The 27194-nt window shown below is 39.0% G+C and overlaps 1 protein-coding gene across 2 annotated transcripts in view; it reads right to left on the bottom strand.

Annotated features, from left to right (window-relative positions):
• The window catches only part of ZNF507 (zinc finger protein 507), a 38912-nt gene extending 13674 nt beyond the window's left edge, over positions 1-25238 (bottom strand). The window contains exons 1-5 of one of the 2 annotated variants that reach the window (XM_063112768.1): positions 25106-25238; positions 21429-21567; positions 15678-17812; positions 13731-13848; positions 9571-9685 (exon numbers count right to left, since the gene is read on the bottom strand). In XM_063112768.1, the coding sequence (XP_062968838.1) occupies positions 9571-9685; positions 13731-13848; positions 15678-17810 (2366 nt within the window). In that variant the 5' untranslated portion in view covers positions 17811-17812; positions 21429-21567; positions 25106-25238. The remainder of the gene's footprint in view (positions 1-9570; positions 9686-13730; positions 13849-15677; positions 17813-21428; positions 21568-25105) is intronic. The other variant, XM_063112769.1, reaches the window with a different exon arrangement.
• Between the last annotated feature and the right edge of the window lie 1956 nt (positions 25239-27194).

Below are 27194 nucleotides of genomic sequence, written 5' to 3'. Positions count from 1 at the left end.
ATTAATAGCAGAAAAACATCTCAATTAAAAAATGAGCAAAGGACCTGAACAAACATTTCTCCAAGGAAGACATAAAAATAGCCAACAGGTATGCGTTGAAAAAGATGTTCTACATAACTAATCATTGGGGAAATGCAAATTAAAACCATTATGAGACATACCTGTTAGAATGGCTATTATCGAAATGACAAAGGAAAACAAATGTTGGTGAGGGTGTGGAGAAAAGGGAACCCTCATACACTGTTGATGGGACTGTGAGTGGTATAGCCATTATTGAAAACAGTATGGAGGTTCTGAAAGAAACTAAAAATAGAACTGCCATGTTACCCAGCAATCTCTTCTGGGTATTTACCCAAAGGAGATGAAATCACCACCTTGTAAAGATATCTGTACTCCGGTGTTCACTGTAGCATTATTCACAATAGCCAAGATATGGAAACCTAAGTGTCCATCAAGAGAAAATGGTATGTGTGTGTACACACACACACACACACACACACACAATATATAGTGTATATATCTACAATGGAATATTACTCAGCCTTAAAAAAGGAGATCCTGCCACTTGCCACAACACAGATGGAGGACATTATGCTAACTGAAATAAGCCAGACATAGAAAGACACAATATTATATAATCTCACTTATCTGTGTAATCTAAAACTAAAATTTTAAAAGGTCAATATAAAGAGAGAATAAAACAGTGATTATCAGGGGTGGTGGCAAGGGGAAGAAATCGGGAAATGTAGGTCATATGATACAAAGTAGCAGATATATATGATGAAGTCCAGAGAACTAATGTACAACATGAGGTCTATAGTTAATAAAGCTGTATTCCGTTAGGGATTTTTGTTAAATAAGTAGATTTTAGCTGCTCTTGCCACAAAAAAGTAACTATGTGAGATGACAGATATGTTAACTTGCTTCATTAGAGTAACCATTTGGATCCTATCATGTTGTAAACTTCAAGTATACACGATAAAAATTATTTAAAAACAAACAGAAAAATATTTTGAAACAGAGACTATGTCCAACAGACCAGCAACATCCATATTTCTATTTAGGATACTTTGTTTCTTCCTACCCCCACCCTGTCCACTAGGCGAAAAAAATCCAAACAAAAACAAAACTGTACTGACAAAATAATAGCAGCGGCATAGGCACATTTACTATGACATAACCTGTCACAATTTGGTTTTGCTCCTTTAGTGGAACTGCCTGATGCTCCTAACATTAGAGCCATTTGGTGCTTCAATTATTCAGGTCTATCAAGGCAAAGTCACACACGTGACATGAGGAAACAAGTGCATGCCCTAACAAGCTCAATTGCTGGTAGGTCCTGGTGGAGTCTGTAAGTACAACCATCCTGGACCAAGCTCTGGAATGCCCAATGAACACAATTTCTTTGTCAATTAATAAAACCCCACCAGGGTTTTATTGCATCAGGAATGAAAAATGATTTCTTCCTGATGCAAAAATGCTATTTTGGCAACCAAAAAAAAAAGCCAATGTAGAAACCGAAGTTACTCACAACTTGGCTAAAAGCCTTGGGACTGAATTTTTCTACAGGCTTTCTCCATGGCTAATAAGTCAGTTACTTTGGTCCCAGAAACCTAGGAAGATAACGATTCTGGTTAAAAACACCCCTCTTTCCTTGGTGTTGGATCTTATTTAGTTAGTCTCCAGGTCTGATTCAATTAGAAATAATTGTTAATCAATTAGGAATAACCCCTTGAGGGGTTAGATGGAAGAAAGCAGAAGCTGGGTGTCCTACAAGATTTGGGATGACTTGAGTATGATTTGAACATTCATACAAAGATTTCAATAGAAATTTTGCATTAGGGTTTGTCTTACCACGTTCAATTTATTTTCTATGCTTTTGAAAGAATAAATAATTAAAGCCCAGAAAAACAGCCACTTCAAATTTGGTGATGAACTTGAAAAGTGCTTATGCTACTGTGAAAAATAAACCCCTTCAGTTCACCCCTGCAAAACATTTTTTCCCCTCCAAATTAAACAGTTACACTGTTTTCTTTACAACAAATTCAGACTTTTCAAAGACCTGAGTTCCCCCCTCCCCCGCAAACACCACTGACTAAAGATTAAACATGCCTGCAGATTAAAACTGACTTAAGTTTGTAACTGTGCAAGTGATGGTATGTGACTTCCAAGAGCCGGTCATAAAAGAGAATAAAGCTTTTGCCTACTTCTTATCTAAGAAGTCTGCTTTTGGAACTAGCACTCCTAGCAAATCCTTGAGAACACATGTGTATGTGTGTTAGCTAAGGCCCAGTTAACAGTTAATATCAGCCACCAACTAGATTGGTGAGGATGCCTTCACATGACTGCAACCCCCAGCTATCTGAGTCACTTGCAGCCTTCAAGTCTTCCTTGCTGAGGCCCCGGACTGTATGGGACAGAGACACGCCATCCCTACTGTGCCCTTTCCAAATTCATGACTCACAGAATCTCCAAGTGTAATGAAATAGCTGTTGTTCCACACCACTGAGCTGTGGTGGTCGGGCATGCAGCGGCAGTACACTTCATGAAGAGATCTCTCTGGCACAGCACAGACAGACTGGATGGCATGGTAATCGGGAATAAGGGTTCAAGCCCTGGCTCCGCCACTGCTGAGACCTGGGGAAAGTTATTTAATCTATACCAGCCTGTTTCCATGTCTACAAAATTGGAATAATAATATTCCTATGTTCTGGGCTGCTGTGAGGATTAAGTGAGCTAACACATACTGAGTTCTTAGTACAGTGCCTGGCCCATAAAAAGTGTTCTCAAAAATGTTAGCTATTATTATCATTTCTAACATATTTACATTTACATAAAGATCATACAATGACTGTCCAGCCTGAGAGGCAACACTGTCATTCCAAAATGTTACTGCCATTGCTTAAGACTTTTCTGGAATTTTTGAAATTTTTCTTTTAATTTTTGTGCTGTGTTAGAAAATCAGGTTCATGAATACCTAAGCATACGGTGTCTTTGACCTAGTTGAGTGCCATCCTTGAAAACTAGCACATATTTTTACTTCTGTATCATCATCTACCTTACTTAACAGACTATTTAAAAACATCAAAACAGTTTCAGAGTATAAAGACCTAAAAGCCCTAAACATAAAGAAAAAAAAAAAGTTTAATACACATGACTACATTAAAACTAGGAATTTCTGTTCATCAAAAGACATCATTGAGAGAGTGGAAGGGCAAGCCACAGTTTAGGAGAAGATATCTGCAATATATATAACAGACAAAGAACTTATATTCCAACTACATAAAAAACTTCTGCAAATCAGTTATAAAAAGGCAAATGATCTAATAAAGAAATGGGCAATAGCCCATAAACAAATGAAAAGATGCTCAACCTCAGAAATCATCAGGGAAATTCAATTTAAAAACCACAATTAGATACTACTACACATCCACCAAATGATCAAAATTAACGACGGACAATACAAAATGTTGATGAGGAAATGAACTGGTATAACCATTTTAGAAAACTGTTGACAATATTTACCAAAGCTGCATGTCTAATTACCCAGAAATCCCACTAAGTATAAACCCAATGGAAATGGACTCATTTCATATATGCACTAAAAAACATGTAAAAGAATGTTCAAAATGGCATTACTCATGAGGAGGAAAACCTGGCAATAACCCAAATAAATTGTTGTACAGTCTTATAGTGGAATACTACATAGCAATGCAATGCCGCAGTGCTATGCTGAATCAATCTCTCTCTCACACATGCAGGCAGACACACAGACACACACAGACACAGACACACACAGACACAGACACAGACACAGACACAGACACACACAGACACAGACACACACAGACACAGACACAGACACAGACACACACAGACACACAGACACACAGACACACACAGACACACACAGACAGACACACACACACACACACACACACACACACACACACACACACACACACACAGAGTAATGTTGAGTAAGTAAAGCCAGACATAAAAAAGAATATTGTGTGAGTCCATTTCTATTAAGTTCAAAACCAGGCAAAACTAACTTATGATGTTGTAAGTCTAGATACTTATCAGAAAGGGGTGAGGAGTAGTTAATGACTGTAATGCCTAAGAAGGGTGTGCTGCTGAGGAACTGGTAATGGTTTATGTTACAAACATAAGTTTAATTGATGATCATTCATCAAGCTGTACCTTTATGATTTATGCAATTTTCAGGATGTATGCTAAATTCAATTACAAAGTCTTCTTTAAAAACTTAGAGAGCGAGAGAGAGAGACTTAAGAGACTTATCAATCAAATGCAGTGTTTGGATCTTGTTTGGTTCCTGATTTGAAGAAACTAACTCTAAAAGTACATTTTGAAACATTTAGGGAAAAACTGGGTGTTTTTGGACTGGGTATTAAAATTGGACTAATATTAAAAAAATTCACCATACATATTTGGGCACCTCTTCTATTTAAGGAAGAAAAGGCATAGTAATACCACTACACATTTATTTTCAATAATAAATTAAACTTATACAATAAACATATAGAATCAGAGTCATGTTATAAATGAGAAAAACTGAGGTATACAGATAACTATAAGTCAATATTTACTAAGCACCTACTAGTGCTGGGCAGTGTGCCAAGTACTTTAGTCCAAAGCCCATGTACTTCCCTCTACATCATGGTGTCCCCCTGCCGCAGTGAAGTTTTAGAACCTAAGTACCAACACAATTGTGTTTCTAAGGGAAAATGGGCTCAATGGCATAGGGTTAGAAGGAAACTTGGTGATCTCAGGAAAACATTTTGTTCTCCCATCTTGTTCTTCCATCTTTGTTCTCCATAAAAGTAATATTGGGGGATGTAAATCAGGGGAATTTTAGTACTGCAATATTAAACTAAACTGAGGACAATCTAATACTTGAAAATTTTGAATGGAATCTTCCAGTAAAACTTTGGGGTCAGTGTTATAAATATCAGGTGTAACTGTAATTGGTGTACGGTTTACATAGAATAACATTTTTGTTCTACGCACTTGGTAGGGATTGGGATGAGATGATGCCATTTTAATCTCTCCCTGTCTTTACAGAGGAATGGAAATCAGCTCTCTTCCTTCTGTGGTAAGGATAGTTTATGAGATGACCTTATGACTTCATGAGCAGAAGGGAATTACACCAGGTAACATACTGGGTGCTTCATAAATATAATCTCATTCAATCCCCTCACAAAGCCTTATGAGCTAAATAGTATTTGCCCCAGTTTCACATGGAAATGGAGGCTTATCTTGGAATACATGCCCAAGGTCACCAGTTGGACACAGGAGGTGATATGGGTTAAATGTGTCTCCTCAAAATTCATGTATTGGAAACTTGATCCCCACTGTAACAGTGTTAAGAGGGTGGGAAATTCAATCATGGTACTTGAAAGGTAGAGCCTTTCAGAGGTGATTGGACTGTAAGGACTATGCTCTCATGAATAGATTAGCCCATTCATAAGGTAATGAGTTATCATGGGTATAGACTGGTGGCTTTATAAGGAGAGCACATGAGAATTCTGGCCATCTTCCCCTTGTGATACCTTGTAGTGCCACAGGACCCTGTAGAAAGTTCCCACCCAGAGGCCCTCACCAGATGCACTCCCTGGACTGTGGACTTCCTAGCCTCTGAAACTCTAAGAAATAAATTTTGTTTTCTTATAAATTACCCAGTTTCAGGTATTCTGTCATAAGCAACAGAAAAAAGAGGTGTGTAGTTCAGGCCTGGGACTCTAAAGCATGGGTGTTCCCCAAGACTGTCTCCAAAGAAGCCAGCTATGGCATGGGGACCTCAGCAGTGATGATTTTCTACCTGGGCACAGCACCTCTCTTATAAAATAACCTATGCCTGCCTACCGAAGAACAGAATTATTCTTTTTTGTTTCCCAATGATGAGAGGTTAACAGCCTTTTCTTTTTTGTTTAGACAAGGAATCATCAAGAGGGGATGAGGATAAAAGCTGGGCCCAATAACTGTTAGACAGCTATCGTTTACTGGTTGCTTATTTGTACTTCATATATGGTTTCATTTAATCCTTACAAACTTAATTATCCTCATTTTATAAACGAAAAAACCAAGCATAGAGAGGTGAAACAGTTTGCCAAATGTCACAAGTCCCATAAATCAGAGAGCTCAGATTCAATCCCAGGACTATCTGCCCCAAGAGCCAGAGCTCTTATACATGAAGCTGTACTGTCCAGCACAAATGGGTTCAGTGAAGGACTGGAATGACAGGATATAAAGTAAAGGCACGAAAAAGGAACAGCTATCACCACTGCAGAAAATCTATTACATAACAGGCACATTAAACCTTTGAACCTTTTGTGCCCTTGTGCAAAGACTAGAAGTTGTGCAACGAGACATTCTTGCTCTATAAGAAAGTCTATTAGTGAGCACATTTCTTAACAAAATATAGGAAATCAGAAATGCGTAGGGTATGGATTCTTCAGAAAACAAGCCCAAACTCTGACCATAAATGTACAAGGCAATAAAACTGAATGAGCCAGATATGAAATAAGCCAGAAAAACTACTGCGATCCTTAGATTAAATCAGACTCAGGAAGGCAATGCTCACTAGCTCAGCTAAAGGCAAACAGTAAATAACAATGGAGAGAAAGTCCTAGAAACACACCAGAATAGAACATATTAATCCATAATGCTCTGCAGACTGCAAACCCCATGAAGACAAAGGAGGATGTGTACTTAAAGTATTTAAAGAAGGTTAAAAGGAAAGTCTTAAGATTAGAAAATCAGACTTACGAGAAATAATTTGTAATAATTACATGGAGGGAGGTATGACAACATTTTTTTTAAGACATAAGCACTCAGGCCAAATCCAGTGACAAAGGGGAGTGTGAATAAATCTGGAAAATAACTGAGACTTCTCAGATGTTACATAAAAAAGATTCTCACAGAATGTTCACCGTTGGTAGGAACACCCTAGGACAATTGCAACCAATCCTATGAGTCTCTGTGGATATTTTAAGAACATAAGAAAACATCCTTAGGACATCAAAAGCTATTAAAATGAATCTTTAAACTGCAAGCCTAATCTACTCAGGTAGCTGTAAAACCCTCCTCCCTATAAACCAGAATTAATCATTAACCTCTTCTATAAATTTATCATAATTATGTATTTGAAAGTTCACTTCCTTACTATTTGTCTATTTTGGGGCTCAGAGGCTGTTACCTCAAAATATGATGCTTTGACATACTGGAATAAAGAAGCAACCTTAAGGTCTCTCTGGTTCCCCCTGCCATCTGTCCCTCAATTCTCTGTCACTCTCCAAAGCATAGGATGAAGCTGTTCTCTTTTCTGCCTAAAGTCTGGACCCACCAAGGAAGAAGACAATTACCTCTGGCTCTTTCCCTAAGTTTTCATTAATTTAACTCATATCACAGGAAGAAAAACTGAAGTCTGTCCACACACCTGAAGTTTGTCACCAGTGTCTTCTATTTTGGTTCCATTCAGTATTTAGAAGAAATTCATTTACCAGTCATTGCTCTGCAGGCCAAACAGACCTTGTCCCAGGCCACTCAGTGTTCTCCAGGCTCACTGAGTCCGCCTAAAAATCATTTACTCCTACAACACCCATCTCTCTTTTCCCTGTAAGAGAGGTATGTAAACTTTGTACCCCATGGGAAACTGGGAAAGTATTCTCTTGCAATTCCCCTATGCATTGCCCCCTCCCAGCATGTTGAAACAGTAAAATTTGTTACGCCTTTTCTTTATATTAATCTGCTTATCAGTTGATTTTTCAGAGAACCTTTAGGGAGTTGAAGAGGAAGTCTTCCCTTAGCTCCTATATCTACAAGCTCCACGATAGCAAAGATGATGCTTTTTTTGTTATAACTACAGTCCAAGAACCTAGAACAGTTACTAGAATGTAATATTTGCTCAATAAATATTTCTCAAGGAATGAATGAACAGTCTAATTCTAGACCCAGATAATGTTACTTTATTCTTGCCCAAATCATATGAATTTGCCATGGTATGTCATTAAGTTCAGGAACAAAGATACCCAAAATATACAGATAAAGGTTTCTCCTCATATCAGATAACCAGTATTCCCTGTTTCCATTATGTTCTCCTAAGCATTTCTCAGTGTAAATCATGAATGTTCAATTCCATCAATCCTTATCCAGAATATATGGCACTGAGTTACGTTAATAATGGCCTTCATTATGCTTTGGGGAAACAATCTTTTTTTAGGGGTCCCAGTTTTGAAAATATTTGAAATAAAAATAGAAACACTGAGGCAAGGTCACACACCTTCCACAGAGCTACAAGACTTTGCAAGCAGATGCACTGTCTGAAGAATGATTAAAAATAAGTGTACTGGTTAGCAAATTAGGCACATATTAAATATTTAAAATCATATATATAAAGAGTGCCACACTATAGAATCAAATAATGAGCTTTTATGGCATAGTCCATCACATTTTCATCTAGATTAATAGTGTTACTTTTCCACACTCACTTGTCTTCTCTGTAAAATCAAAGAAGAGAGTTAAAATGTGAAGACAAGGAGTAAAGAGTTCATGCTCATGGCCTAGCACGATCAGTCATGGTGAATGGCTTAGTTCTGATGTGAGAACCCGACGTTCCATCATGGCTTCAAGTAGAACAATCTGCCCTGTGACAGCTGGTCAATCTCTTTGCAAAATGAGAAGCTTGAACTGTGTCCCCCAACTTTTATGTATTAGAAACTTGGCTCCCCACTGTGACTGTTAAGAGGGTGGGAAATCCTATTATGGTCATTGAAAGGCAGAGCCTTGAAGAGATGATTGGATTGTAGGACAGTGCAGTAGTGAATGGACTAAAAATCGTGGTCAGGGGCATGGTTCTGAGGGTTTTAAAAGAAAGAGAGAGTCTGTCTTTCTCTCTCTGCTCTGCTTCCATCATCTTGCAATGCGAGACCCCTGGGTCACTGTCACTACCACCAGATGGACTTTGGACTTCCCAGCCTCAGAAAATGCAAGCAATAAATTTCGTTTTCTTTATAAATTATCTGGTTCCAAGTATTTTGTTATAAAGCGACGGAAACAGACTAATACACCCTCGTACATATTAAAATTAGCTTTTGTGAAAAATCAAGTAACAAAATCAAATTAAATGACCTTATTGTATACACGACAGCTTAATTTTCAAAAACAGAATCTTTCATAGGGAATTTTATTGCCTTTAAGTTTTCAGGATCTTTTGCTGGAATACTGAGTACCTAATTGCCAAATTACTGAAATGTACTTTAAGGCACAAGAAATTGATATGATAATTTATACCCAAATGAAATAAAAACATAAAACTGACAGATACAGACATCTTCCTCTATTTCAGTGAGACAAAGTACCTATTATCCTAGGACTCAAGCTTAAAGTTCACATTCCTTAACAAACTAAGCAAGACTTATGAAACTAGTACATGAAAATTTCTCAGCTTTTAACTTGTTTCAACAAGTGCTATGAATTTTTAATTATTTCTTTCCTGTAAAATAAAATATTTTAATACAAGCATTAAAATTCTATGATCATCACACTTACCTGTATGGCTTATCAGAGTTATGGATTCGTCTGTGGTTTCTGACACCAACATATGTTGTACTTGTATAATCACACACATCACATCTATACTGCTTCTGGACTGAAGACTTATTCCCTAGACAAGGTATTTCAGAGTTTTAGTGGCAAGCTTTGATAAGACTCAAATGACAGCATTTACATTCCATTATAAATGAATATTTATACCACACAGTATTAACATTTTGGTCATGGCTTTCTCACTTTTTAAATTTAATAAGTTTGAAGTGGCTTTACAGGTTCTCCTGCATCTAGACTATCAGTGGTTATAAACTGAACATTACCTGACTGGTAAACATAGATAAGGGGGTTGGCTTCTGTACAACCTTGTACAAAATTCTAAAGTATGAGCTTGCTTCCAGCTGCCCTGCTGACTATGTAGCAGCTAAATTAACCAGAGATATATTGTTGAAAGCTATTTAAAAGGTGTTAGACTAATCAATATTGGATATATTGTCTTAAGGAAACATTGATTTGTCAACAAGCTGTAATCTAATACTATAACCTGATTTTATAAAGTGTGGCTATGAAGCATATAAAACAAACTTAATATAAAAAGCCTAATGTTTTCACCCTGTGGGTTTCCATTCTTTACAACTAAATGTGAGCTATCAATGCAACATGGAAGGAAAAGCAACTGCAAATTAGTTAAGTGCTATATAATGTAGTATAATTATATCCAGTAAACTGACAGGTTATAGGGACAAAGGTTATGATTAACAAGAATATGAAGCTCTCTGAAATGCAGGAAACATGGATCCAATGGAAATAGGCCATATTACTAAACTCTGCAACAACAGGGCTGGGTAATTCAAGTTGGAGTAAGCTCGCGGCAATACAAGTTGGACAACTTGATCACATGAAACAGTTTCCTGAAGATATTCAGGAAAGATATATGCTTTATTTACTCTTCTGTGAGCATGAAGTCCACAAGGTACTCACACCCTGACTGCTTTCAGAAACAAAGCTAACATGGAGGCTAAAGAAAAGCAGAGCAGAAAGAGCTGTGTGTCCCTTGGCAGGAAGAAAGCTTAGATAGAACACTAGTACACGGTGCATACAAGTAAAATTAGTGGTACAAAAGAAAACTCACACTGAAATTTCAGCAAAGAAATCCATAAATTAAATTTAAGCTTTCTAAAATTGAATTTTTTTTTGCTAATAACTACTGCCAGGCAGAACAAAATGTCCTAATTTCCTGGTATAAATCTATAACATTAATACACATACTAATCATAATTATAATCTAAGTATTGCTCTTAATTGGTAGGTTACAAACTTGGACTTGAGTATAAATGGCACTGTTCCAAATATGGTTAAAAAAAACCCTGAAAAAATGAAGTGTGAAATATTGGATAATGGTTTTATGTGAGAAATATTACAGATCAATGACAACTAATAAAACTGACAGATGGAAAGACTTAATATAGCACAAAATGAGAGCCTGTGCTACTTCAAGCAACTGTTTCCAATGGAAGGAATACCGGATTTAAAGTTCAAAAACTTGGGCTTAGTCCTTGCTCTGCCACTTACTAACACTATGATCACGGATAAATTATATTACCTCTTGAGGTCTCACTTTTCTCATCTACAAAACAGAAATACTAGAACCTCATTGTATGGTTTAGTAAGTCCTGTATTTTTCCTTCACCAAATCTGTGCATATTACCTGCATGTCTGGATAAAGTATCTGCCATATCAATAAGCTGTTGATTCCCTGAGGGTAAGAATCTGCCTGTTTGGTTTACACTTATTCCCTAGGACTTGGCAAATTGTAGGTTTCCGATAAGGAACAATTTAATTAAATTTCACAAAGAAACACCATATGCAAGTGCTTTGCCCATGGCTCTGTTAGAGCACTTGTGGCATTTGTTGACATACACATCAGTCCAGTTCTGTCTTCTTCACTGGAGTGGGTTCCTCAAGTGCAGCAATGTCCTTCATTGTACTCCTAGCACCTAGCACCGTATCTAGCTCAAGACAGGCATGCCATGTCTTTTGACCTAACGAATATCAAGTACAATACACCAGACCTCTGAGTTGAAAACATGCCCTAATGTATCTATGCCCTCATAATGGACATAATTGGGGACCACAGACGCACACCTCTCCCCTCTTGTTTAATAAGTTTACTAAATGGTTAAAGAAGTTTTAACAAAACAAATTATTTTTACCTTCTTTGTGAGCTAAAAATTTGTTCTTTGGCTTGATATCAAGATTTCAAAATATCTAGTATTGAATTAATAAATTACCCATCCAGGTATAAGTATGCAGTAGGATACCAGCCATGTGAATTGCTATATAGGTACTATTACGAAAGAGGAAAGCAAATGGAGCCAAGTGGGGGAAAAAAGAAATGGCAAGCAATTAAAAATGAAAACATTTAGGGTTGGCCCATGGCTCTCTTGGGAGAGTGCGGTGCTGATAACACCAAGGCCACGGGTTCAGATCCCTACATAGGGATGGCCGGTTAGCTCACGTGGAAGAGCATGGTGCTGACAACACCAAGTCAAGGGTCTTGATCCCTTTACCAGTCATCTTTTTAAAATAAATAAATAAATAAATGAAATGCAAACATTTAACCCTAGAAAAAGAGTATGATCCACAGAGAAGAGATGCTACAAAAGGGAATATAGTGGACAGAAGCTAATACTGTAAAGTTTGAAAAGGTTATTTTAATTTTGAGCTGACATTTACGTCTTTTCATTAAAATTGTGAGTTTTAAGCTGTTAATCCATTTGTGCAGCTTTAAATTTTTGCTTTTTAAACAAACAGCCTTTAAAAAAAAAATTGTGTTTTTTATTTTTTTAAGTTTTTTATTATTTTTGGTGGCTGGCTGATACAGGGAACCGAATCCCTGACCTTGGTATTACAAGGTCACACTCTAAGCAGCTGAATTAACAGGCCAGCCCCCTAAATTTTTGCTTTTTAAGATGGTACTAGGAAAGACATATTCCAACACTGGTATTAACTGCAGGTGGCGCTACTGAGTGGTACTTTATTCCTTCATTAAGGATTTATGGTCCAATCATATCAAATGTTTAAAGTCTCCTTTAAAGAGGATATGGAAACATAATGAATTAAAATAAAAGGAGGCATTTCGGGCTAATTTGTAAAAAGGAAACAAAACTGTTTTAGCTTAGCCATCTATCGCAGAAACAGATGCTATGTCATAAACTCCTTTTGTTTTGGATAGTTTTATAGGGATGACATCTGTTTGACAAGGGAATTTTGGTGCTATGGTGGTGTCAAAATCAGTTCTTTCAGAAACATTCTAGAATCAGTTATGTTTTCTGGGGTATAATTTAATGAAACATTATGGTAAAACATCTTACTCTGCTGTCGTTTCTAACTTTAATTCTTAGGAAATTCAAAAAGGAAAGTCACCCCAATATGTTTTATTTCCCATAAACACCATGTACCACACTTGAGACATTTAAAGTATATCAATTTAAGTGAGCCGATGCAAGGAAGCACAGCTTATTACACTTTATCCCTAATTCTCCGGATGTGGCATCCGCCTTTTCATGGAACTCTAATTAAATCTTTTGATTCTAATATTCCTATTACCAGAAACTCGGCTGACTCGTACCTAACTAGTACATAAAAAGATCTTCTGTGGTTTTTTTAAAAAAAATAATGCAGATGAAATCTGGCAGTCATACTTGAATAAGAATAAGATCACAGCAGGAAGCCTCAGTTAAATTTTGAGGTGCGGGCCTACCATCTGCAAAAGCTATGTTCTCAGTAGGTCAACTGGTACTGAGACAAGGGGAGGAGGCTTTCTTACTATGCTGCATATTCTCTGGCTTGCTAGTATGTCACCTTCTAAGGGTCTTTGCTATAGTCTGGCTCCTACAATATAGCATAAATTTCAACTGTAGTATCTACCTACACAGATGAAGCTGAGTCCTTACTAATCTAGTATTTCTTACCTAGAACCTACTAATAATTTACTTCATTTAGTACTCAGAATTTCCTCAGGAACAGAGTTAAGATTCACTCACACCATTGCATAAAAATAGAGCATATATGCGTTAGTCCTGAAATAACCCACATGACAAGGGTATTTTTTACTTCGAATGCTAGTCACTGTAGCCTGTATAAAAAAAATAAACAGCTACCTTCCTGAACACATTTTCCATCAGCTGTATCACTGGAAATTCTTGGCTCATTAGAAGTTGCTATTGACAAGGTATCTGGAAGACTGTGTTGCTCTCTCTCATGATTCCTCAGTTGACTCTAAAAAATTGAGAGAAATTAACAAGCAATTTTCAATAAATATACATGTCCAGTTACTAGGAGATTGTGGAAGAAGGGGTTAATTGTTTTCATGGCCTAATACTTATAATATATTACCAATATAGTTATTCCTCAGCATCCATGGGGGATTGGTTCCAGCACCCAAATTCAAGGATATTCAAGCCCCTGATATAATATTGTGTAACATTTGCATATAACTTGCACACTTCTGCGTATATACTTTAAATCAGTTCTATATTGCTTATAATACCTAATACAATGTAAATGCTATGTAAATAGTTGTTATACTGTATTGTTTAAGGAATAATGACAAGAAAAAAAGTCTGTACATGTTCAGTACAGATGCAATTTTTTTCCCCCAAATATTTTCCACCCACAGTTGGTTGAATCCGTGTATGTGGAACCTACAAATACGAAGAGCTGACTGTATTTTAAAATCAAATCTGCTAAAAGATTATTTAACACATCTGACAGTTTATAAAAAGAAATACACTAGGGAAATCATAATCTCATCGAAGGCAGCTCCTGTTTTCATATTCTCCAAAGGAAGTCACTGCTATCTTAGGAGGTGTTTATGCATGGCGTGAGCATGCTTACTGAATCACTGCCAATCCTAAAGGAGGAAAGAGCGGAGTGTTCAGAATAACGGAACACTTTCACAAAAATAAATCCAATCAGTAACCACTGGACTCCTGCTAACTTTTACCTTTAAATAGTGTATCAACTAAACTGGAAGACAGACCTAATAGAAACTGCTCCTCCAAGGATATCCTCCCCCTCCCCTTCCATTCCAATGAATCAAGAGTATAGCAGCAAAAGAAACTCCCAGGAACTTCTGGAATTTGCCTCTGCAGCCTGTTTGGATGTGTTACTTGGAATTTCACGAGGGTAATCCAAGCAGCAGTGAATCTCAGACTCAGAGGCTTTTTATTCCTGATTTTATTTTACCACCAGCTAGACCCCAACTGTGGATAATCTGAGAGAAAAAGTCTACCTCCCAGTTAGCCCTATAGAATACATTTTTAAAAATTTAAAAAGTTTAAAAAATTTCTTGCCTTTGTCCAGTATCTCGATCTAAAAGGTTTATATCCCCATAGTGCACTTGGCACATTGAAGAAAAGTTCTAAACCAATGATTCGATGAATGTAAATTTCCTTTACAAAAGATAGCATTTCATACTGGCTGTTGACTTTAAGGTCAGCACATAAGATGAAAATCAGAAAGTAAAAATAACCCTTGAAAGTCTGTTAAAGTGCCTGTACAACATAGCATACATAGCTCTATTTCCACTGTACTGCCTTTCAGTAAGGCCAATATAGCCCATTTTACCTTATGCAATGATACAAATCAGTGTTTGTTGGTTATGTAACAGCTGAAGTGAGTAACTTACATTCTGGGGCCATGTAAGATAAAAAAATACATACTTTTTGCCTTGGTGATGTTCAATTAAATATGTGTAAAGCAAATGTGTGTATGATGTCAATCTACTGTACAGTCTCTTGTAAATTCCCTTGAGATTGAAAATCAACACTTTTTTGAAAATCAAGACATACACACTAAAACACTAATAAACACAGAGGTTGGTAACAGGAGACAGGGGACAGAATCCTATAGCAGAATTTCTGAAGACCTAGATTTCAGTCTCAACTTTAACACTAATTAGTTGGGATCCCCTGGCAAATTATCAAACTTTTCTGAGACTCAGTTTCCTTACCTATAAAATGAGGTGGTTGGATTACATCTACAAAGTTCCCTCCTCGCTCTAAAATTCTAAGGTCTTCTGAAAGATTTCATGAACCAATGCTTACCTTATAATGAAAAGATTCTTCACATTGCTTGCATTGGTATATTCTTGCTTTACAGTGGTTGATCATGTGGGTCTCCAAGTCCTTGCTGTTGTCAGCTATGTGCTCACAGATGGGACACTGATATGGCTGTCTCTGTCGATGGACTCGCAAGTGCTGCTTGATATAGCCCTTGTTACCACTTGCATAGTGACACAAGCGGCAACGGTAGGGTCGTTCAGCATTGGGGATGTATTCCACCACATTGTTTCCTGACAAACTTGTATCACTGTTGGGCTGGCACTGGGCATTGTCCTGCAACTCTTTCAAAATGTCATCATCTGAAGCATTTTGGTCTGTCCTTTCTCTCAATTTTTCAATTACGGTGAGTAAGGACATGCTGATGCCTGTCTTAACTTGCCCATCTGACAATTCTTGCTTATCCTCAGGGAGTGCTACAAAGGTAGAGTTGCTTTGGTTAAAACTAGTTAATCCATCTGAAGAGTTTTTAAGTGGTGACATCATTTTTGTATATGCTACCAATGTACTATCTACTTGCCTTTGTCCAGTATCTGGACCTAAAAGATTTATATCCCCATAGTGCCCAAGGTTGGCCCTTGTTAGTTCTGCAGCTCTTATAGGCATTGTGACAAGGGCTTCTGCAGCTAATGAATGTAGTCGAAGAGACTCAGAATTTGTCCTTCTTCGGCCTGGTGGGGCATTCTCATCAGTAGCCAGGCCTTTACTTATTAACTCATTGTCTTTCTTCTCTGAATTGCTCCAACCTATGATCAAGCCCCCAATATCAACAGTACATTTCTCAGCGTGATAAACATCATCTGTTCTTTTGCACCCAATCTGGGCTTCTGTCGGGCTCGGGTTTTTCCCCTCTTCAGTTTCAGCATTCATGAAGAATTGTTTCTGTGATAGAGTTTCCTCAACACTCGGCAAACGCTCCACTATCACGTTAACATGACCTTTTTTATTTGGGCTACTGCTAATGATTTTCTGTGCTGATGAAAGTAGGCTATCAGCAATCAGATTCTCCTCTGTATCAGAAATCACCTCTAACATTTCTTCCTCCTCTTTAGGGTTGAGGGTAACTGGCTGACTTAGGTGTGCCCCTGCTTCTGCACTCTGTTTAAAAGGAGATGAACATGATAACGGTTCTGAGCTACAAATCTGCACTTGTATGGATGGCCCATTGTGGATACTCAATTCACTGTCTCCAATAGCAATGACTACTGCATCGACCCCACCAGGTGCAGCAGCCACGGAAGAATCCAGCAAGCCTAGAGGCTCATTTTCATTTTCAAAGATTGGATAGGTGCAATCAACCTCCCCAGCATGCTTCCAAGCATGTGTTTTCAACATTCTCTGCTGGCCACAAGTATAACTACAAAACAAGCATCGATACATGCCATATTGTTCATATGCATACCATTTCCTCCTACCCATTTCTGCTGTGGATGCAGTTTGGACAGTATGAGTTTGTGGATGGTCCACATTTACTGGGATGTCAGGAAAGTTTTCATTATTTCTTTCTATGGTTCTCTGACATAAGGAGTTGGAGGGGCTCATGCACTGTTGGGCTTTGGATTGGGTGTAACTGTTGGTGTTGTTTTCGTGGTCACTTACTACATGAGCTTCAAGTTCCTCTTGGCTTTTAGATGTAATATGGCACTCTGAGCACATTAATATCACTTCATTCTGCTGACCATGCTGTTTGATATGCTCTTTCAACACAGAAAATGATGATGACAGAAATTTACAAAGGCTGCACTGGTAAGACATAGCTTTCCCATCATTCTGGGCAAGAGAGTCAGGGGTAAAATTTGTTTGTGACAGCTCAACCCTTCTAATGTCAGCAGCAGGTGACTGGGTTACTTTAGCTGGAATCTCACAAAGTTCTTGGGTTTCAAGAGAGCGTGTTGTAGCACTGGAACGTGAGCGTTTTTTCCCAATTAAAAGACATTTTTGTGACTTCTCGTGTTCCACTATCTTGCTTAACTTCTGGATAACATGGATTAATGGGTCTGTTTTAGCTTTTCTTTGTTCATCAACTTCCAATGAAGGACTGACACTTTCAGTAGTTAATACAGCTTCTTGTTTCCCAATATCTGGCACCAACATGGTAACACTGCTGTTTTCTTCCATATCTAAAAAGGATAATATACAACAGACAGGAATATCAGGTTACAGGATAATTACATGTATGTAATTCAGGAAGAATATGCCAATTTTAGTGTCTAAACTAGTCCAAATATTCCCTAGGCTGGGAGCTCCTTATCAATGTACCTAGCTATCGCCAAAATAGACTTAAATTGTACAGAATTTCTTTTTGGAATGCAATCTCCTATCAAGACTGATGGAGATCTCTCCATCCTTCACTTATTTCTTTGGAAATGACTTTTAACAATTTTTATCTCCTTTTTTCTTCACTTCCTTTGCCCTTGACATTTAGTTGGACACAATCAGTATTCCCTCCCTTTTGCACAATGCCAAGGGAAAAAAAACCCTCCTAGTCCTTGATTAAAGGAGCACAGTCATTCTCAAGGCATGTAGAACCACCTCATGTTACTGTGAAACATCATTCTGCAAAGCCAAGATGATTGATACAATTCTTGAGAAACTTTTTTTTTTTTTTTTTTTGCACACTGGCAGGTACAGGGATCCGAGAGAAACTATTTCTTATACCAAATATAACTGTATTTTTATTACCAAAACACAAATTTCTATTTTATTCTCCCCAAATCTTTGGAATTGTGAAAATATAGTCATGGGCTGGCCCGTGGCTCACTTGGGAGAGTGTGGTGCTGATAACACCAAGGCCACGGGTTCAGATCCCTATATAGGGATGGCCAGTTAGCTCACTTAGGAGAGTGTGGTGCTGACAACACCAAATCAAGGGTTAAGAACCCCTTACCAGTCATCTTTAAAAAAAAAAAAAAAAAAAAAGTCACGTAACTATTGTAAAGGGCATAGTGAATTTTGAGAAGTACTATGCAAATGAAACTAAGTAAAAGCAATAATCCAGTTCCTTCTTTTACTTCCTTTGATTTATCTTCCCGAAGATAAACCACAAATTATGCTGTGGTTTTTTCCTAGAGGTTATATTAGTGGTCAGCTATTACTCATGCCCACATATATGTGGGTTTTTTTTTTTTTTTTCCTGAAAGGGAAAGGGACACCAGAGGAGGAAAAAGTTGATATCCCAGTTGTTTCAGGTCCAGATATGAACAGAATCCACAGAAGGGGCTATCTGGAGGTTCTAATAATGCATTATGGCCAAGGAAGTCACTAAACATAAAATACTTATAAATCTTTCCACCGAAGTCTTGAATACTCTTTATGTTTCCTGGCAATACTTTCATTTCAAACATTTCCTTTGGCTTAAAGGGAGATTAATTTGTTGACTTGGATCACATTTTTAAGTTTAGGCTTTTTTCCAGCAACAAGTTTTGTTTTTCCACATTTTAGGTGCATTCTGGAATCTTATTTACAACATTCAATAAGCGCCAGCAAAATTTTTAGTGGCACTAGCTATAGACCAAAGACCATATTATTCTTAAACTTCAGTCACAGGCCCTGAATTCTCATTTCGGTGCTGAATCATGGCTCCTCTGCCCCACATGGCTGAAACAATACATAAGGGTCCGTCTGTCCCTGCCAGGATCATACCTAAACGGTCCTGCCAGACCCCACCAGTGCTCTGACCAACTTTAGTGCCAGTTCGCCCATATCAACACTTGGCAGCAGTTATGGCATTTCCTCTCTCATTTTCTATTCCTCTGACACACCAGCTTTCTATATCTACATCCACATCAGGCAAAAATGTAAACGTTTTACTCCTGGCTTCTTTAGTACTACTTCTTTCCTCCTTCCTAATACTCTGCCCAATGGAATCAGCTTTTTTCTCTTTTCCACAGACTTCTTCTAATTGCCCTCATGGCAGGGAATGCATTCCACAGCCATTACAACCATGAGAGCTGTCCCACCTTCCAAAGGCCAGTGGTCCTTCAGCTACTCTCTCCCCTAAACAACCTCTCTCAAAAAACTAGTTCCTTTTCACCTTTCTCAGGTAGAAAGAACAAAAATCTTTTTAGATCTCTATATTCAACCTTAAGTCACTAAAGAGGACACCAATGGGGGAACAATTTGTTTCTTTAGAAAAACACTTTTGTTAACTTCCTATGTCATTTTATTGCCTTGGAATTCCACATGTTTAGGCCAAGGGAAGCTGTGGCTCTTCTTGTGACTACTGATAACCCTTTAAGGGTCATTAATCTAAGGCTTTATTTCTTTCAGTTCAATTGTTAAATGCAAATTAGTTAAATAACAAATTTAGTAATAGGAATCCCTGAACAGTCAATTTCTTGGACAAGACATGGCTCTCTACTGTAGGTCTAAGGTCTCCTTCCTTTCTCATGAATCTGGAGGTTAATAAGTGAATGTTTGTGCAACAGATTTTGCACACACAGGGTTACAAAGGTAACTCATGTTATTGCCCTTCCACTTAATGATATAATAGGAAGGAGACAGAGTAGTGCACATTGCTCCTTGTGGATATTTCAGAGTGTACCTTAAAAAGAAAGTGAAATGAAGAGGAGGAGAAGGAGGAGTTCATCTTATCTCAAGAGAAAGTCTAATACAAAAGAATCTGACAAAAAACTCAGATTTTTAAAGCTGTGTCTGCTCAGGCATCAAGAGCTAATGGAAATTTGCAGCAGATGCTCCAATTTTCCCTGAACATTTATGTAAGTATCTCATTTTAGAGGCTGCATACATTTGGGGATAAGTACAATAATGGCAGCTATAAAACAGATATGATAACATAAAATACATCAAGAAACACCTGAAAGACCAGTTTAGGTCCATGTGCAAGATCAATGCACAAGTTAAATCTCATTAAAACAAAAATCTCTGTTAAAACAAAAGTTAAATAGCTCATAGTAAAGTATGCACAGAGCGGGAAGCTACCTTAAGGCTAACTCTTCAAATTTGCTCAAAAATTTTACATAGACCACTAATGCATATGTATGTATATGTATGAGTGCATGTATAAATAAATATATATATATATACACACACACACATAAATCAACGTAAACACAACTTTAAACAATTACCATGGGGGTGGAGAGGGTGGGGAGAAAGTAAGAATGACAAATTCTGCGATGGGAGTTGAGTGATGAGTAACTAGAATTCCTTATACTATTCTTTCTACTTGTGCAAATGTTTAAAATTTTTTATAATAAAATGTTACAAAAAATTGTTACATGCAAGGCACAAAGCAAAGTATCAAGAAGAATGGAAAAAAAATCTTAATTCATAGTACTCATAGTTTAAAATCGAGTTGAGTGGATAAGACAAACATATTTACAAGTTAAAAAGAAAAGAAAAAAAAAAGAATTATGTAACAGCTTTTAAAAATGCAATATTACAGAAGGTAGAACAGTCAGAAGGCAGCAGTCAATGACCAAGTCCTAACAGAGACTGAAGAGCTCTTTTGGGCTAGGAAGGTTAAGCAAAGGCTTCTTGAAAAAGTAGGATGTACACTGGATCCGGGAGGATGGGCAGCATGCCACACATCATCCATTTGCCCTCTGGGCTCACTGTATCCTCCTCTCCATCCTGTTCTCTGTCCCAGGAGGGATTACCTCATTAGGCTCCCCTGCCCTCTGGTTTCTGGTTGAGTTCTGCCAATGCAGAGCCATAAAAGATCAGAGGGAGGCAGGAGGGTGAGATCAGGATGTTCACTGTTTGGTTCCCTACCTCTAGGTCACGTTGGACTGGCTGTGCTCCTCAACAGAAGGCACTTCTCTTCAGGCAGGCTGCTCTACAAGACCCTCCTTCTGGTTCTGGTATCTCTCCCTTCTTCTGATGTTGATAACTCCAGAAAAATGCATCATCCCTGTCAGCCCAATACCGTTATTATTAGTATCTTTGTCAATATACCCTCCTTGAATTATCCTAATTTGAGAATGTCATTTGTTTCCTTGGAATACTGTTGATATAAATTGAGGGTACCTTATTAAATTTTTAGAAGTGAGAATAAGAATGCTACCTAGGGATTAGTGAAAAGATCAATATGGCTGAATAGGAAATTCACTAGGAAGAGAAAAAACAAGAAAAACAGGAGATTTCTCATTTGCAATCTTTAGACATAACATTAGACCAAATACCATCATACCCCACATAACATTTGGGTCAGTGATAGACTGCATATACTATGGTGGCTATCCCATACTGCCTAGGTGTGTAGTACGCTGTACCATCTAGGTTTGTGTAAGTACACTTTGTGATGTTTGCACAATGATGAAATAGCCTAACAATGCATTTCTCAGAACGTATCCCCATTGTTAAGTGACACATGACTATATATCAAATTGTTACCAATAAATAAAATTCTATCCCAAACCAGAAAAGTTCTACAACCTTTTCCACTGAGTCTCCCAAAACTTTCCTTTTGATGACAGTATTCCACAGGCAAACACTTATAATTAGTGTCTTCCCCAAGAAAAGTTAAGAGCCAAATTATTTCAGTTGTCTTTATTTCTTTATAATTTGCTATTTGGTTTATTTGTGTATGCAATTACTTCCTTTTAGTTTAGCAGTATGGTTATAAGTAAAATCAAGGTGAACAATTCGTGTGGGCCTAGAGAAAAAGGTTGCAATTTTCTGTGTATACATGAAGGCAGTACAATATGATGCAAAGAACTTTCTCTTTTGGATTAAGAATTTGTTCTTTTCCAACTAGAAAAAAAAGTGCTATAAAAGAGAAAGCCAATCAATTCCCATTCTTCCAGATTATCATCATTTTAAAATAGAAACATTTATTTTGACCCAGCCAAAAGAAGGCAGGGGACATAAGCTCATAGGTCATTCCTCAAAATTGCCCTGTTAGTTGTGTGACCTTAGGCAAGTCACTATCTCTGTAGGTTTTAGATTAGATTCCTGAGATGTAAAATGAGAGGGTGGAGCTGAATGAACTTTCAGGTCCCTGAATTATAAATTGTCTATAAAAATTACCTGGAAACTGCTTACACATTATACATTTATCCTACTAATGTTACTAATTACTTTCAACTTATTTGATTTAAAATCTCTTTAGCTCAATGTAATTATTAATTGCCAGTAAGATAAAAACAGAGTATAAGTATCACAAGTTTAGAATTTCTTAGCTGGCACTTAGCCTGGGAGAATATTCTAATTTGGCAGCTGCAATTAAGACATAAGGTCTAACATTAACCAATATTCAGATTTACTCTATCATTTATCGAGCACTTACAACGTGCCAGGCAGGCACAGTGCTGGAGACTACAAAAATGAGTAAGAGGGAATCCTTGCCCTTGAGATGCGAGTCCATGGAGTAGTGCCTATGTACATTTTGTACAATACTCACGTAATTCTTGGTAATGCCAGCCTCTTTTTTGCAGATGAGGAGCCTGAGGCTCACAGATGTAAAGTCGTAACTGGTTTAAGAACTGGTGTCAAAGGCCTATCTGATTCTAAATCATGTTTTCTCTAATATACCAATTTTCCTCTTAATCCTCAGTGAGAACAAAAATATATAATGTATCCACACTGGACAGAACAACAGCCCCTTAGAGCTAGGCTGTATCAAAAATATTTGATCCCGATCCTTGTAAACTATTTGGGGCAGGGTAGGTTTATGTTACACAATCTTACAAATAAGGAAACACTCAGTGTGGTTTAAGTGACTTACCCAAGGTCACACGGCTGTTAAGGGGCAGAGACAGTGTCTTTCGAATCAATTCCTGAAATTAATATAGTCCCTTGGATCAATCTTCAAAATCCAGCTGTGGCCAAGAATGGAAGTATATAGTATCAAATATTTCTCTTTCCTGGTGAAACAGTGATTTTTTTTGGTAGTGAAAAATTTCCCAATATTCCACGTCAAAAAAAAATTCAGAGGAATGTTCATGCGGCCCAATTATGTGATGCAGATTTACAAAATTTAACAAATAGACTTGAGGATGTGACAGAAGCTAAAAAAAAATTAGCTCTGGCGACATCTTCCAATAGTTGTATGTTTTGTTTTACTTCAGAATTTAGGGAATTGACTCAAAACACGATTGGTTTTACTGACATCACTTTCTAATCAGTATGGAGCAATAAAATGCATACTGCTATCTTAATTTTAACCAAAAATACAATCTAAAGTGTGATTCTGCAATTTTTACAAGCACAGTGGGCAGAATGGTACCTTGAAAAAATATGACACAGTCGTGTGACCTAATATGAGGATACTTCAAAAAAGTTCACGGAAATGCAGGGTTGGCCAATTAGCTCCATTGGTTAGAGCCCAGTGCTGGTAACACCAAGGTCAAGGGTTCTGATCCCAGCACTGGCCAGCTGCTCCCCCTCCCTCCAAAAAAAGCCCAATGAAACAAAAGGTAATGCAGATCTTTCCATGAACTTTTTGAAGACCTCGCGTATCTTCTAAAGCAGTTTACTGCCCGGGTTCTACATTTCATTGCTACTGTCTCTTATACTAGCTGTAATGAACCTAAAGGTCAAAGAATTAGTTTCACCTAGAATGCAACTGCCTTATCTATTACGCTTAAGTAAAACAGTTCACTGCCAGGGCAGAAAGCAAATCTTCGGGCCTACACTGGTTAATTTTCAACGAGTTAGTGAGGTAAAAGAACGAAGGGCCAGGCTTTCTCTCCTTATCAGTAGCGCAACCCCATCCACTGAATCTGAGGCAGTGCTGGAGAAAGGGCAAACTCAAGGAGGTGATAAATGCAGTAATTGCCTGATCAGAGCTATGCAAACTGATAGCAAATTACAGCCCACCGCAGGAACTAAAAAAAGACAGCCTTCGGGTAGGGAGGGTGGCCTCCGCCTAATTAATCATCCAGGCCTTCCACACAAACCATTCCCCTCCGGGTGTCCCCAGGTCTTAAAAGGTGGGAGTTTTTCCCAACGGTCTCAGTGATCTCTGGGGAAATTATTCCATCCTGAAAAGGATGGTATAAGTGCAGAAAGCCAGGATTGCTTTTCTGTACTAGCTTTTTCTACAACACGCAGTGGCTAAAACACTGGGGCCATGGGGTGTTGAGAAAAGTAAGAAAGAAACGCGGCGAGAACACTGTTGTTCGCTCAGTCCCGGAGGGCCTTAGCGATTTCACGTCCTCGGAGAGGAAGGAAGCAACGCCTCGGGCAGGCCTGCCTGGGGTGACAGTATGCGGGGAGCGGCGGGTTCCCCACCCCCGGCCGCAGAGCAAGCTCGGGGTCTCCGCCAGCCGTGATGTGGACGGAACAGAGGACAGAAAGGGAACACAGAACTTGGGGCGTGTGGCGAGCACCAGGCGGTGTCGGCCGGCAGAGGAGGAAGCGGGCGCCGGTGGAGGCCTGAGGGGAGGATGCACATGGCCGGCGGCGGCGCTAACAGCCGGCGGAGGGGCGGCCCCGGGGCGCAGTACCTGCGGTCGGGCGGCGGCTGCTGCTTCCGCGAGCCTCCTTTGGCCGTCCAGGACCCGGCCGTGCCCTCGCCCTCGTCCTGGTCCTCGCCTACTTCTCTCCCGGATCTTTTCCCTCTTTTCCCTCGCTTTCCCCTCTCCTCAACAGGAGCTCCAAAATGGCGGCGCTGGGGACGGATCACGTGAGCTCGGGGCAGGTCAGGTGACCCGAGTGGCGGGCGGCAGGGGCGGGGCGTTGTCCAGGCCCGGCCCACCGGCGTCCCCGGCTGCTGGGGCTCGGCTGGCGGGAGGCAGGTACCGGTCGGCTCAGTGCAGTCCGTCGCACCCGGGCGGGGTGGAGGCCCGGGTTGTCCGTCTGTCACGGCCCCTGCTTTGCCTTGTCAGGGGTCGGCTAGGTCTGGAAGTGGATACACACGCATCCACTTTGGTGTGTTCCCATGTCGCCTAAACGTGCTGCGGGCCAGCTTTATCACCCCCCACACCCCGTAATTGGCTTTCAACAGCGGACATGGACATCCTTTTCAGCCCTATGCTTCTGAATTTGTGTTATTTCTTTCGGCTGGGCTTTACTTTTTGAGGTGTTCTTGGCTAAAGTGTAAAGGTCATGGCTAGGTTCATGGCTTTACTTCAGGTGCCTGGTGAGGGGCACAGCGGGCCCTGGGAAATCCGTTTGCTTGAGAGATTGCGGAGTTTTCAGGGTTGTAGGGCCGTACTTGGTAGCTTGATCCCGTACACTTCAGTCGCCTGAGAGCACCATGGCGTTTGTCATTTGGATGTGTTTCACGAAGTACACAGCACGGTGTAAGCAGCCCTGTTTTGGTTCCCCTGCTAACGGAGTGAAATACAGAGTGAGTGATGCATTCCACCCAACTTCACCAAAAATACTAGACAATTTTGGTATATTAGGAGCTACACATCGGGGTAGCAAGGTAGGCGGACTCAGCAGGTGGGCCGCGGACAGGAGGGAGGGAGTAACACTGAAGATTCTGATTATAATAATGGACTGGACTCATTTGGTGAGGTTCCTCTTGGGGGCTTCCAGATATACAAGTATTTAGACACCTTTACAGCAGGCTAGGTTGTCAATGATCAACTGGGAGGAAGATCCAACAAAATTTATCATCTCTGTTCAGACAGGTTGGTAATTCTTCGTACTTATATCAAGATACAAATTCACCTGAATTTGGGGGGTGGGAAACTAGCAATTTTGAATTTCTGCTATTCCACAGAATCCTTTGCCAATTGGACCAAATAGCTAAGAAGAAGTAAAAACAAAGGGTTGAGTAATTTTTTATCCATTAAAAGGGAAGAGATTGAGCAGGGGACTAGCAAAGGAAGGTGGAAGGAAAAAGAAGGAAAACCAGAAATACATGAAAGGATGGAAGTAAGAATAAACTAATGTGGACTTCTTTCCTTGAGCTACTGGCACAAACAATCTTAGTTTATAACTATGTGGAAAGAGGCTTTTCTTTAGTGATGTTTTAACCGTGATGTCCATGAATCAGTGCAGAAATCAGATAATTATTTCATCAGGGGAGAGTGCAAAAATAAAATAGAAAAAAAAAATAGGGAAAATAAGGGACTTCTAAAATAAGTGAAAGAAGGTAAGTATCTTTGTCTGGAGTTCCTGCAGTAGTCATTATTGGTTTAGTCATTACCAACTACTTCCCATTGTACCTCTTCCAGCACAAGGTTAGATAGAACTGCCTGGCCCTCTTGTGGCTCAGGGGAACGGCCTGTGCCTGGTGTTGGCTAATGAATCATGTGTGAAAGTGAGGGGCATCACCTCCATACTGGATCATTTATTTGCCAGTGCAGTTCCCTCCAGAATACTATTTTCCCTCTGGCATGATGACTGGCAATGTTTGAAATGGTGGCCACGCTGTCAGCCTACATCTTTGAGCAACAGTAATGAGCTGAGCCCCCAGCTGACCCACAGTGATATGTATAAGCTGAGCAAGGAACTGCGGTCTTGGAGCTGTTTATTACTGCAGCATGACATAGCCACTGCTGACATTCCTACCTACACTGAAGTAGCTGGAAGACACAGAGCCAAAAGGAAGAAACCATTACAGGCAGAAAGGAATATTAA

This window comes from Cynocephalus volans, chromosome 10 (genome assembly GCF_027409185.1).
Source record: "Cynocephalus volans isolate mCynVol1 chromosome 10, mCynVol1.pri, whole genome shotgun sequence".
Classification (NCBI taxonomy): Eukaryota; Metazoa; Chordata; class Mammalia; order Dermoptera; family Cynocephalidae; genus Cynocephalus; species Cynocephalus volans.
Note: the sequence above shows the minus strand (reverse complement) of the source record. Positions and strands in the feature narration are given on the sequence as shown.